Here is a 13,172-nt window from a genome sequence, read left to right as displayed (position 1 = left end):
CTCTCCACCCCCCTTCTGTTTTGATCATAACCTCAAAGGAAGACTATTCTTATTCCAAAAGAAGGCTTGTGTCTCTAACACTGAGTCGGGAAGAAATAGGAAATCTGAACAGACCAATTACTAGAAATGAAACTGAATTGGTAATCAAACAACTCCCAACAAACTAAAGCTCAGGACCAGATGGAATCACAGGTGAATTCTACTAAACATCTAAAGAAGAGTTAATACCTATTCTCAAACTATCCCAAAAAATAGAAGGGGAAGGAAAACTTCCAAATATATTCTACAAGGCCAGCATTACCCATACCAAAACCAGATTAAAGTCACTCCAAAAAAAAAAAAAACCCAAAGAACAAAACTATAGGCCAGTATTCCCAATGAACATAGGTATAAAAATCCTCAACCAAATATTAGCAAACTACATTCAACAATACATTAAAAGGATCATTTACCACAATCAGTGGTAATTTATTTTGGGGATGCAAGGATGGTTCAATATTTTCAAATCAGTCAACATGGTACACCACATTAGCAAAAGGAGGATAAAAACTACATGATGGCTCTTTTTTGTTGCTGGGGAGATGGCAGAGTAGGAGGATCCTGAGCTCACCTGTCCCACAGACACACCAAGATAACAGCCACATCAGTGGAACTAACTCTGAAAAGGACCCAAAGACTGGCAGAACAGACTTTCCACAGTAGAATGGAGACCAGATCGAAAAGGGTAGGTGAGATGGAGACAGAGTTGAGAACCAAACCTTCGGTAAGACTAATCACAAACAGGAGAGAACCCTGAGCATGGAGAAGCAAGAGGCTCAGACCCCACAGCAGGCACAGGAGACCTGCACTGACAAGACAAATCCCCATAACATTTGGCTTTGAAAACTAGTGGGGCTTAATAGGTTTTTAGGACCAGCAGGGCTCAACTCCGGACACTTTATTTATTTGAGTATAATTAACTTAAGTGCTATATTAGTTTCAGGTGTACAATATAATGATCCAACAATTCTATACACTACTCAGTGCTCATCAAGGTCAGTGTACTATTAATCCTCTTTATCTGTTTCACCAATCCCCTACCCCACTTCCCCTCTGGCAACCACCAGTTTGTTCTCTGTATTTAAGAGTCTAATTTTTTGTCTTTTTCTTTGTTCTGTTTCTTAAATTGCCTATATGAATGAAATCATATGGTATTTGTCTTTCTGTGATTGACTTACTGCACTTAACAATATACCCTCTAGGTCCATTCATGTTGTTCAAATGGCAAGATTTCATTCTTTTTTATGGCTGAATAATATTCCATTATACATACATGTACATATATATGCCGACTCTTCTTTATCCATTTATCTATTGATGGACACTTGAGTTGCTTCCATATATTGGCTATAGTAAATAATGCTGCAATAAACATAGGGGTATATATATGTATCTTTTCAAGTTAATGTTTTCATATTCTTTGGGTAAATACCCAGTAGTGGAATTACTGGATCATATGGTAATTCTATTTTTAATTTTGTGAGGAAACTCTCTACTGTAGGCAGTCCACAGTGCCTGCACCAATTTGCATTCCCACCAACAATGTACAAGGGTTTCTTTTTCTCCAATTTCTCAACACTTGTTTCTTGTATTCTTTATCCTAGCTATTCTGACAGGTGTAAAGTGATAGGTCATTATGGTTTTGATTCATATTTCCTTGATGATTAGTGATGTTGAGAATCTTCTCATATGTCTGTTGCCCATGTATATGCCTTTTTGTGAAAAATGTCTATTCAGGTCTTCTGCCCATTTTTTAATCTGATAGTTTTTTGGTGTTGAGTTGTATATGTTCTTTATATATTTTGGATATTAACCCTTTATCAGATATATCATTTACAAATATCCTCTCCCATTTAGTAGGTTGTATTTTTATTTGGTTGATGGTTTCCCTCACTGTGCAAAAGCTTTTTATTTTGGTGTGGTCCCAATAGTTTAATTTTGCTTTTTTTCCCCTCACCTTAGGAGATATATGTAGAAAGATGTTGCTATGGCCATGTTAAAGAAATTATGGTGTATGGTCTCTTCTATCAATTTTATGGTTTTAGGTCTTACATTTAGGTCTTTAATCCACTCTGAGTTTGTGTGTATGGTTTAAGAAGTCCAGTTTCACTCCTTTGCATGTAGCTGCTCAGTTTTCCCAACATCACTTGTTAAAGAGACTATCTTTTTCCCATTGTATATTCTTGCCTCCTTTGTCATAGATTAATTGGCCATAAAAGCATTGGTTCATTTTTGGGCTCATTATTCCATTCCACTGATGTGTCTATTTTTGTGGTTACTACAACTTTGTAGTATATTTTGAAATCTGGGATTGTGATACCTCCAGCTTTGTTGTTATTTGTCAAGATTGCTTTGGCTATTTGGGGTCTTCTGTGGTTCCACACAAATTTTAGGATTATTCGTTCTATTTCTCCAAAAAATATTGTTGGTATTTTGATAGGGATTGCATTAAATCTGTGGATTGCTTTGGGTAGTATGAACATTTTAACAATTTAAAATTTTAACAATGGGATTGTTTTCTTAACTTCTCTTTCTGCTACTTCATTATTAGTGTATAGAAAGACAACAGATTTCTGTATGTTAATTTGGTGTCCTGTGACTTTACTGAATTATCAGTTCTGGATGTTTTTGGTAAGGGATTTTTTTTTTTTAAGATTTTATTTTATTTATTTGAGAGAGAGAGAGAGAGAGACAGTGCATGCATGCATGAGCAGGGGGGAGAGGCGGGGGTGGGGGGAGAAGGAGGGAGAAGGAAAGGGAGAGAATCCCAAGCATATTCACACTGAGTGCAGAGCCCAACTCAGTGCTCGATCCCACAACCCTGAGATCATGACCTGAGCCTAAACCAAGAGTTGGATGCTTAACTGACTGAGCCACCCAGGTGCCCTGATGAAAGGTTTTCTATATATCATATCATGGCATCTGTCAATAGTGACAGTTTTACTTTTTCCTTACCAATTTGAATGCCTTTTATTTCTTTTTCTTGTCTGATTGCTATGGCCAAGACTTCCAGCACTATGTTGAATAAAAGTAGTGAGAGTAGACATTCTTGTCTTGTTCCTGATCTTAGAGGAAAAGTTCTCAGTTTTTCACCATTGAGGATGATGTTAGCTGTGAGTTTTTTATGCATGGCCTTTATTATGTTAAGGTATGTTCTCTCCAATCTTCCTTTTTGAGAATTTTTATCATGAATGAATGTTGTACTTTGTCAAATGCTTTTTCTGCATCTATTGAAATGGTCATATGGTTTTTATCCTTTCTCGTGATTTATCATATTGATTGATTTGAAAATACTGAACCACCCTTACATCCTTGGCATAAATTCCACTGGATCATGGTGAATTTTTTTTAACATATTGTTGGGTTCAATTTGCTAATATTTTTTGAGGATTTTTACATCTATGTTCATCAGAGATATTGGCCTGTGGTTTTCTTTTTTGGTAGTGTCTTTTTTTTTTTTTAAGATTTTATTTATCTGTTCGAGAGAAAGCATGCATGAGAGTGGGGAGAGTGGCAGAGGGGGAGAGAGAGGCAAGCTCCCTGCTGAGCAGGGACCCAGATGCAGGGCTTGACTCCAGGACCTCAGGATCTTGACCTGACCCGAAGGCAGACACTTAACCGACTGAGCCACCCAGGTGCCCCATATTTTGGTAGTATCTTATCTCATTTTGGTATCAAGAAAATGCTGGCCTCTTACAAAGATTTTGAAAGCTTTCCCTCCTCTTCTATCTTTTGGAATAGTTTGAGGAGAATAGGTATTAACTCTTTAACTGTTTGGTAGAATTCACCTGTGAAGCCATGTGGTCCTGGACTTTTGTTGGTTGGGAGTTATTTGATTACTGACTCAATTTCATTGCTAGTAATTGGCCCTTTCAAATTTTCTATTTCTTCCTGATTCAATTTTGGAAAACTACATGTTGTGTAACATCGGTCTTAGCAACATTTTTCTAGTTATGTCTCCTCCAGTATGGGAAACAAAAGGAACAATAAGCCATTGGGACTACTCCAAAATAAGCTTTTGCACAGTGAAGGAAAGCCACTAACAAGTTGAAAAGGCAACCTCCTGAATAGAAGATATTTTTCAAATGATATATGATATGGAGTTAATATCCAAAATATATAAAGAACTTATAAAACTCAACACCAAAAAAAATCCAATTTAAAGGTCCTCTGCCCTGAATAAACATTTTCCAAAGAGGACATACAGATGGCTGACACATGAAAAGATGCTCAACATCACTAATCATGAGAGGAACATAAATCAAAACCATAATAATATATCACTTGACACCTGTCAGAATGGCAAAAATCAAAAACACAAGAAAAAACAAGTGTTGGCAAGGATGTGGAGAATGAGGAACACTTGCGCACTGTTGGTTAGAATGTAAATTGGAGCAGCTCCTGTGAAAAGCAATATTGAGGTTCCTTAAGAAATGAGAAATAGAAATACCATATGATCCAGTAAATTAAACTACTGGGTATTTACCCAAAGAGGACAAAAACAGTAATTTGAAAAAGATATCCGCACCTCTATGTTTATTGCAGCATTATTTACAATAGCCAAGACTTGGAAGCTACTCAAGTGTCCATTGATAGATGAATAAAGAGGTGGTACACACACACACACACACACACACACACACACACACACACACACACTGGAATATTATTCACCCATGGAAGAATGTGATTTTGCCATTTGTGACAGTGTGGATGGACCTACAGTGTATTATGCTAAATGAAATAAGCCAGACAAAAAAGGACAAATACCATGTGGTTTTGCTTATATGTGGAATCTAAAAAATAAAACAAAAAAATGAACAAACAAACAAAAAGTAGAACCAGACCTGTAAATACAGAGAACAAACTGATGGTTACCAGAGGGAAGGTAGGTGGGGAGATGCACAAACTAGGTGAAGGAGAGCGGGAGATATAGGCTTCCAGTCATGGAATGAATAAGTCATGGGGATAAAAGGTACAGCATAGGAAATATAGTGAGTGATACTGTAATAGTGTTGTATGGTGATGGACGGTAGCTACACTTGTGAGCATAACATAACGTATAGACTTGTCAAATCACTAGGTTATGTATCTAAAATGAATGTAATATTTTGTGTCAAGTATACTTCAATAAAGAAATAGTTTATAAAAATAAGGGGGAGACAACATGTAGAAGTCCAAGAATTGTTACTATAAAAGAATGGCAACCAAAAAAAAAAAAAAATGAAGAAGAAAGCCACTGTTGCTGGCGCTGATTTATGGATGGACAGAGAGGTGGGGGATAAAATCAGAGAAATGGATGATGAGGGATGGACAGGGTGTGGTGAGACATGCCAGAGACATTTTAGTTCAAGTCAACTCAACAGAGATTTACTGAGCTCCAACTATGTGTCATGATCTAGGGGATTCAAAGATGAATGAATAATGGTCTCTGTCCTCATGCAATTTGCAATATAGAGTATATCACCTGACATAGACTAAGTAAATATAGTGTTATAAATACTACACCTCAATATAAGCAAAAGGGTGATTACAGGTTGCGTTCTCCCAGAAGTAGACCCTGAGCCAACCCTTTGGGTGCTAGTGATTTATAAACGAAGTGCTCCTAGGAAGAATTCATAAGATCCAAGGAAGGGTGGGATTCAGCAGATTCAGCTTGATCCATGGAGAATTCTTGAGGGTAAATTATACTGCAGAATTTGTCACACTTTGAAGCAATAGAGTTGTTTTTGTACAGCTGTTAGTCATTGTCTATGGGCGGCCCAACAGGGTGGTATCACTCTCAGGGATTTTGGGTTCCATATAAGTGAGTTGGCTCCAGTGGTAATTCTCCAAAGATTATAGCAAAGGGGGTGGAGGCTGGGGGGTGGGATCACAGAGCTGGTGGAAGGGATCCAAGGGGATCTTGATGGGGCACCAAGAGTCTCCAACCCCAAGGGCTAACAGAACGTCTTAGCCTAGAGGGTACAGCTTGATGGACAAGCTAAAAAGGGGATAAGAGGATAATAAGTAAAATTAAAGAAAAAAGAAAGAAAGAAAAAGGCTGGTGTCGTTAGCTTTGGCCTGATTATTTACATGGGTGCAAAAAGAATGGGAACTTACCATGTAACCCTTCTTAAATTGGCTCTGCAAGCCTGGACCCACATGGTACTGAACAACTGCTAAGATTGCAACTTTGTCTGAAGTCTTCATGAGGAATCTCAAACTGGACTCTTATAATCTATTTTATGTTAGCCTGAGACTAGCAAACCAAACCCATGAAACTCTCTCCCAGTTTTCCCCTACAGTACTCGTCCATTTGGGTTAGCTCCTCTGTTCTCCACATCTGCACCTTACAGTCTTAACAATGTTTCTACAGAGTTTATATAAAATTTAAAATATTAACAGAGAAGTCACAGTCTTAGGATATAATATCAGACTGAGAAACATACGAAATTCTAGAACTTATTAAAAACATTTTATTTTATTTTTTTTATTTTATTTTTTTTTTTTTTTAAAGATTTTATTTATTTATTTGACAGAGAGAGAAACACAGCGAGAGAGGGAACACAGCAGGGGGAGCGGGAGAGGGAGAAGCAGGCTTCCCGCCGAGCAGGCAGCCCGATGTGGGGCTCGATCCCAGGACCCTGGGATCATGACCTGAGCCGAAGGCAGACGCTTAACGGCTGAGCCACCCAGGCGCCCCTAAAAACATTTTAAAGCTTAGAATTTTGAGAAACAATTCCCATTCTCACTCTTCATGTTAGAAAAATATATTAAATTCCATTGGACCAAATGCCTATTTGCCTGTCTGGAACAGTTTAATACAGGGGTTTGTATAGATACTGTTGGTCCCATTGTTAACAAAGAGGAAATTGAGCAGAGTATACACTCAGATACAGTATTGGCTCTCATGCCACTGAGTTGGTTTTATGGTTGGGTTTATATTTCTCGGTGGATGTGGAGAATGAGGAACTCGGCTGACTGTGTTTTTCCTGGTCTAGAATAAAGTGGTCTACTCTTTTTGCAGGACCCCACTGAATGTGGAAAGGGAACAGGGCAAAACATTGCTGACCACTACCTTCTGACACCTGTTGGACAAGCCTGGCTCTGCCCTGGAGAAGTGTGACAGCAGCTAGAATTCTGAGTGAGGTCAGCCATTAGGACCCACGACAACCCTGTCCCTGCTAACTCACACAGCTGATGATACAGTCATAATGGACTCTCTAGAGGACTTTGCAGTCTGCAAAGCCTTTTCACAAACAGTTGCTTATTTATACACACAGGCAGCCTTCTGCCAGAACGGACTGTATTTCAAGGGTCTGACTGCACAGTGCTTGTTTGGAAACCTAGACCAAAATTTCCCACAGAAACAATGCCCCTGGGTTGACATTTGTTTTCACAAGCCAGAAACCTATGCAATCTGTTTGTGGTAATCCATTAAAATTCCTCACCACCACCTATTGTGTGTGTGGTGGGGAAGAAGGGATATAAAAATAATTTGAAAAAGGCATTTCATATTTTAATTTTTGACTATGCAGTTTATATATATATGTATACATATATATATACACATATATTTATTTATTTATTTATTTAAAGGACTCTTCTATTTCTGAATAATTGGATGACATGTTAAAAAAATATATCTAGATCTTATTTTGTGTGACTCCCCAGAAGGCTAAAAACACTAGGCTGTCTGGATGGATACCAATGTCCTGGCACCATACCGCCCATGAGAGACCCGGCTCCTCTGCATGGTCCACAGTCTGACTTTGGGGAGTCAGAGCATCGCTCCCTGCTGCGCCTCTGGCAGTGAGAGTGAGGCCCCAGCCCATCCCCATTGAGGTGGCCCTGCTCTGCCGCCTCCCCTGTGAGCTCTGCAGGAAGGGAGGTGGGTGATGGAGAATTAGAGACTTGAGGATGGTTCCATCTCTCTCCCTCCTCCTCCCCTCCCCTTCCATTTCCTTTCTCAAGTCCCAGAGATGGATGATCTAATTTTCCTGCCTCCCTGGGTGATGGTGGATCCCAGTCTCTCTCCTGACATTCTCGAAGCAGATGAACAGTCAGCTCTTTTAAAGTTTATAAGGATTTTTACTCCTGGTAATAACTAGTAAGAGCTAGGAGGCTGAACGACACCCCCCCGCCCCCCAGAGAGTCCAGATTTCTCCCAACCCCCTTTCTGTGTTCATGTAGATTCTGGTAGGGAAGACTGGGTGCTGTCCCCTAGGAAGCTGTCTTTGACCCCCCAGCTGGGCAGGGCCCAGTCTGTCTGGACCCCAACACTGTGGTCAGCTCTTTATCTATGCGCACTCATTCCTCTCCTTCTTAAGGGCAGAGAAACACTAGCATGGGGCTGGCCCAAAGCAGGCACTTGGTAGTTATTCGTAAAAAAAGAATTTGTGGTAGAAAATTCATTTGCCGTTTGGGTATTTAAGACATCTTTGTGTATTTAAGACGTCTTAAGACATCTTGAGTTGCTAGGGGTGAGGGGACTAAGGGTGGAGGAGGGAGTGGAGAGGGAGAGACCAGGGTGATGAGAGGAAAAAAGGGTTTCTGAAAGGGGCATGTGAGAAAATGATACAGGGCTGCCAAGATGAACCCTGAACTAGAGGTGGACATGAGGAAGAGGTGGTCTCCCAGGCGCATGAGCCCCTTCCTCTCTTTTCCATCAGAGGTGCTATTCTGAAAAGCCCACCTTGGCCTGAAGCCAAGGCAGCAAGGGAAGGGGATGGAGCCCCCCAGACTGGTGAAGAGAGGACATCTAAGGGCTGCTGGGCTCTTCCAGGGGGAGGGGTTCACACATGAGGATGCATAAAAGGACAGCCATGAGTTGGGATTGTCGGTAGAGACAGGAGCAACCGTCCCATACCTGAAGAGTCAGAACATTGCCCTCCTGCCCAATTCTCCAATTACACATAAAGCACTTACCATGAATTGAATAAATAACGATTTTTTTTATCTTGAGTGTTTTTCTTGGAGGGAGAGTCATGTTGTAGATATTTTTCACATCTGCAAAATATCCAACATATCTATTCTGCAAAACAACAGAAGCCTCAATTTAAGTGGAGATGAAAAGTCTACACTCAGCATTCCTCTTTTTTTTTTTTTTCACATAGAATTTAGGGAGAATCATTAATTAAACATTTATTGAGTGCCATTATATAACTAGGCATGTTTATGTTTGTTGCCTCATGACTGAATATCTCCCTTAGGAGAAAAATACTGAACTCAGGGGCACCTGGGTGGCTCAGTTGTTGGGCGTCTGCCTTCGGCTCGAGTCATGGTCCCAGGGTCCTGGGATCGAGCCCGGCGTCGGACTCCCTGCTCGGCGGGAAGCCTGCTTCTCCCTCTGCCCCTCCCCCCCTGCTTGTGTTTCCTCTCTTGCTGTGTCTCTCTGTCAAATGAATAAATAAAACCTTTTAAAAAAAAAAAAATACTGAACTCAGTGCTGTGGGGAAGGAACAAGAAGGGAGCCAGGTGTTGTTTATAGGCTACTTTCGATTGAGAGGGCACCTAACCAGAACCAACGGAAAGAGCTACAACATTACATCAAGATGTAGTTAATGTAACTGTGGAAAAGCTCAGTCTGAGGGTGGAGACTTAGCTGTGATTAGGTTAAAGGAAGATTTGTGGTTTGGCAGAGAGTAGCCTCCTAGTCATGAGAGGACTCGAGAAGACCTCCACACACCACTAGGTAGATAAATATGCTCTTATCCCTGTGGCCAGCTTGACTGTATTCTCGTTCCATTTCCCCAATTCTATTTTGGCAAGGAAGCCCTTCTCCTGTAGCAAGCTGCTTAGAAGGGCTCTCCTTGACTTTAAGGTTTTTTTTTAAGTTTTAGGTAATCTCTATACCCACCTGGGGCTTGAACTTACAACCCTGAGATCAAGAGTCTCATGCTCTACCAACTGAGCCAGCCAGGCGACCCTCTCCTTGATTCTTCAGGAAGTGGAAGAGTTCTGGGGGTGCATGGGTGGCACAGTTGGTTAAGCATCTGACTCTTGGTTTTGGCTCAGGTTGTGATCTCAGGGTCATGCGATCGAAACTTTCTTTGGGTGTTCAGCACAGGGAGTCTGCTTAAGACTCTCTCTCCTTCTCCCTCTGCACCCCCCCCCCCCCCGCCCTGTGCACTCTCTCTCTCTCAAATAAATAAATCTTAAAAAAAAAAAAAAAAGAAGTGGAAGAGTTATGGTACTGAATCAACTGGACTTTTTTCCCCCACCCAATGGGAAGTGTTAATAAAATTAAGTGCCATACTTTCCATTGGAAAGGGCCAGTCAAAAGAAAGGCTCATGCAAGTTCTTAACTTGGGGATGGATGAAATGTAGTCCACAGAGCAGGCCACAAAGCACAATCAAAATATGACAGTATCTGCGATTTACCACCCCCCATGGAGGGAACTCTGTCCTGGGGCCTTGCCAACCCAGCACTCACACCTGAGGCCAAGTCCTTGTCTTGTTAGTCCAGTGAATCAGAAGATAGTCCTTTGTAGCCTATGATGTACCAGTATGTACCAGTTCTGGGCTGGAGTTAGAGAAACTGCAGGGTGCAGAAGTGGTGGGGGGAGGGCAGATGTGCAGGGAGAATCCTTGAAGGAGTTCCATCTAACAGCCCCTCGGCTCCTGCCCCAAGATTCTCTACTTTCCACCGAAGTCTTGTAACCCACCAGGGCCCTCAAGCTGCTTCTGCCCCCACTCTTCCTTCTCCTACAGCCTCAGACAACAAGGCTTTGGAGCAGAAGTTCGTACAACGAACATGTGTCTAGTAAGCATTCCCTACACACAAAGGGGATACTGTGTGAGACACTTTGGGAGGCAAATGGTGCTAAGATGGGTAAGACATGGACCTTGGCTGCAAAAGGGGTAGAGAAGTCACCACTTCAAACAGCTAGAGAATTGTGAGAAGTAACTTAGTCCCCCCGAAAAACAAAAAGTGCTGTAAGAACTGAAAAAGCGAGAGACTCTCTATGTTCAGAGGGAAAGTGGCTCCTGGAGAGGGGCCTCCATGAGCAGCGGCATGTGGATATAAAGTGTGGTCAGGGTGGGAAACCCTGAACAGTCCAAATGTGTTGGTGTGTGGGACATGGGAGGCACATAGTGCAAGAAATGGTTGGAAAAGTCACACTGTAGAAGACCTTGAGGGCCACCGGCTGTCAGAAACCAGTACGGGTCTTGAGCATGGAAAGGGCATGATTCCCTGACTAGGCTTCAGTAAGTTCGTTTATGACTTTTAGCCTTTGGCCTTTGACTTTTTTTTTCTTCCTTTTTCGCTTGGGGGTGGCAGAAAAGTATCAGTGGATAAGGCTGCATTCTTTTGTCCCAAACTAAACATCTAGCGTCAGCAGTTACAATGTGCTGCTAACAAAGGCCAAGGGTATCTAACTGGCTCCCAGCACTTAACTCCAAACTTTCAGTCACAGCCACATCCATGTCTACTTAAGGGTTCCTAACCAGCTCTTACTTCAGCTTGAGGAGCAATACAGAAAAGGCAATGTAGAGAAGCTGTGCACAGGATGGGAAATAATGGGCTTCAGAGTCTGACAGAGCTGGATTTGAGTTCTTGGTTCAAGTTAGTTTCCCTGAACCTCACTTTCCCAACCTGTAAAATGGGAACTGTAATGGTGTCCACTCTGAGATTTTGAGAATATTAAATGAGATAATGAATATAATACCCCTAGCATGGTTTTTACAACAAAGTCTAGAATGTTGTGAACTCTATAAGATAAATATTCCAGTTTCTGGAATAAACAGATTACAAGGAATAAAAGAGAGAGGTGGGAAACCTATCAACTAAAAGAGACTGAAGAGATCTAGCAACCAAATGAAATGTGTGGCCCTTGTTTAGATCCTGATTGAAACAAACTAAATTTTAGAAACATTTAACGTAATGATGGAAATTGGATATTATTAAGATATCATTAAGGTATAATATTTTTATTTTTATTTATTTTTATTTTTTAAAGATTTATTTATTTGTTTTAGAGGGAGGGAGGGGCAGAAGGAGAGGGAGAGAGAGAATCTCAAGCAGACTCCCCATTGAATGTAAAGCCCATTGCAGGGCTCGATCTCATGACCCTGAGATTATGACCCTGAGCTGAAATCAAGAGTCAGACGCTTAACCGACTGAGCCACCCAGGTGCCCCTTAAGATATAATATTTTTAGATATGATCAATGGTTTTAAGGTGTCCTCCTCCCCCACCAAGAGTCTATGTGAAATGTCACACTAAAATCCTTGTGAGATAAAATCATCTGATGACTGGGATTTCCTCCACACTAGACGGTTCTGTGGAGAAGGGGTGTATGTGTATGTGGAGAATAGGGAGGGAATGAATGAAACATGATAAAATGATGGTTGAAGTGCTGTGAGGACTATAAGGGGATTCATTATAGGATTGTCTCAACTTTTTATGTTTGAAATTATTCATAAAACATTTTTAAAAGGATAAAATAGGGTAACTGCATGTATTTCACATGGATTTCCTGAGTATTAAATGAGATAATGTATGTCGAAGTACAATAGTGTCTGGAATAGAATAGGTTTTTGAAAGATTTTAATTTCCCTTTTTTCTTTCAAAATACAGCAGCCCCCTCCTCTGTCTCTTTCTCTCTCTCACACACACAGACACACACAGACACAGACACACACAGACACACACACACACGTGATGTCCTACAAGAGGTGAACTGTCCTAGTAGGGGTTTGTGAAAGACTCAGTTCCTCTCAGAGAGGAATCAAAGGCCAGTGACTTTCCATAATTTTCGAGTCTGGAATCTTAGAAATTAGACCTTCCTACTTTGGGAAGGGAATCAACTCTTGAACTCTGTAAGCAGTGACCAATGTAAAACGGACAGCAGGATGCCCGGGGGGACTCAGAGGCGTGGCTCTCGGGTCCTGGGAGGGATCCAGCCAGTCACAGGCACCAGAGTGGAGCTGCCCCTTTACCAGAGGTAAAGAGTCCAAAACGAAACCAAATAATGGGTGCCAAACTCCCCAAAGAACCCCCTTTTAAGAAAGACAACTTACCTGAGAAGGAGTTTCAACTCCCTGAAATTTAGTGCTGGTGCTTTTATCTGTTCGCCGTTCTCCAAAATAATAAAGGCTCTCCTACGGAAAAGGGGGCAATGCAATCATGGTTCATCTGCACTTTCT

At 41.2% G+C, this 13,172-nt stretch overlaps 1 protein-coding gene across 1 annotated transcript in view; it reads right to left on the bottom strand.

The window, feature by feature from the left end:
* Positions 1–13,172, bottom strand: part of LOC118541620 (phosphatidylinositol 3,4,5-trisphosphate 3-phosphatase TPTE2-like) — an 80,374-nt gene that overhangs the window by 8,474 nt on the left and 58,728 nt on the right. Inside the window, exons 11-12 of the mRNA XM_078070413.1 lie at positions 13,047–13,127; positions 8,950–9,055 (exon numbers count right to left, since the gene is read on the bottom strand). Of these exons, the coding sequence (XP_077926539.1) occupies positions 8,950–9,055; positions 13,047–13,127 (187 nt within the window). The remainder of the gene's footprint in view (positions 1–8,949; positions 9,056–13,046; positions 13,128–13,172) is intronic.

Source organism: Halichoerus grypus, chromosome 4 (assembly GCF_964656455.1).
Source record: "Halichoerus grypus chromosome 4, mHalGry1.hap1.1, whole genome shotgun sequence".
In the NCBI taxonomy this organism is placed as follows: Eukaryota; Metazoa; Chordata; class Mammalia; order Carnivora; family Phocidae; genus Halichoerus; species Halichoerus grypus.
Note: the sequence above shows the minus strand (reverse complement) of the source record. Positions and strands in the feature narration are given on the sequence as shown.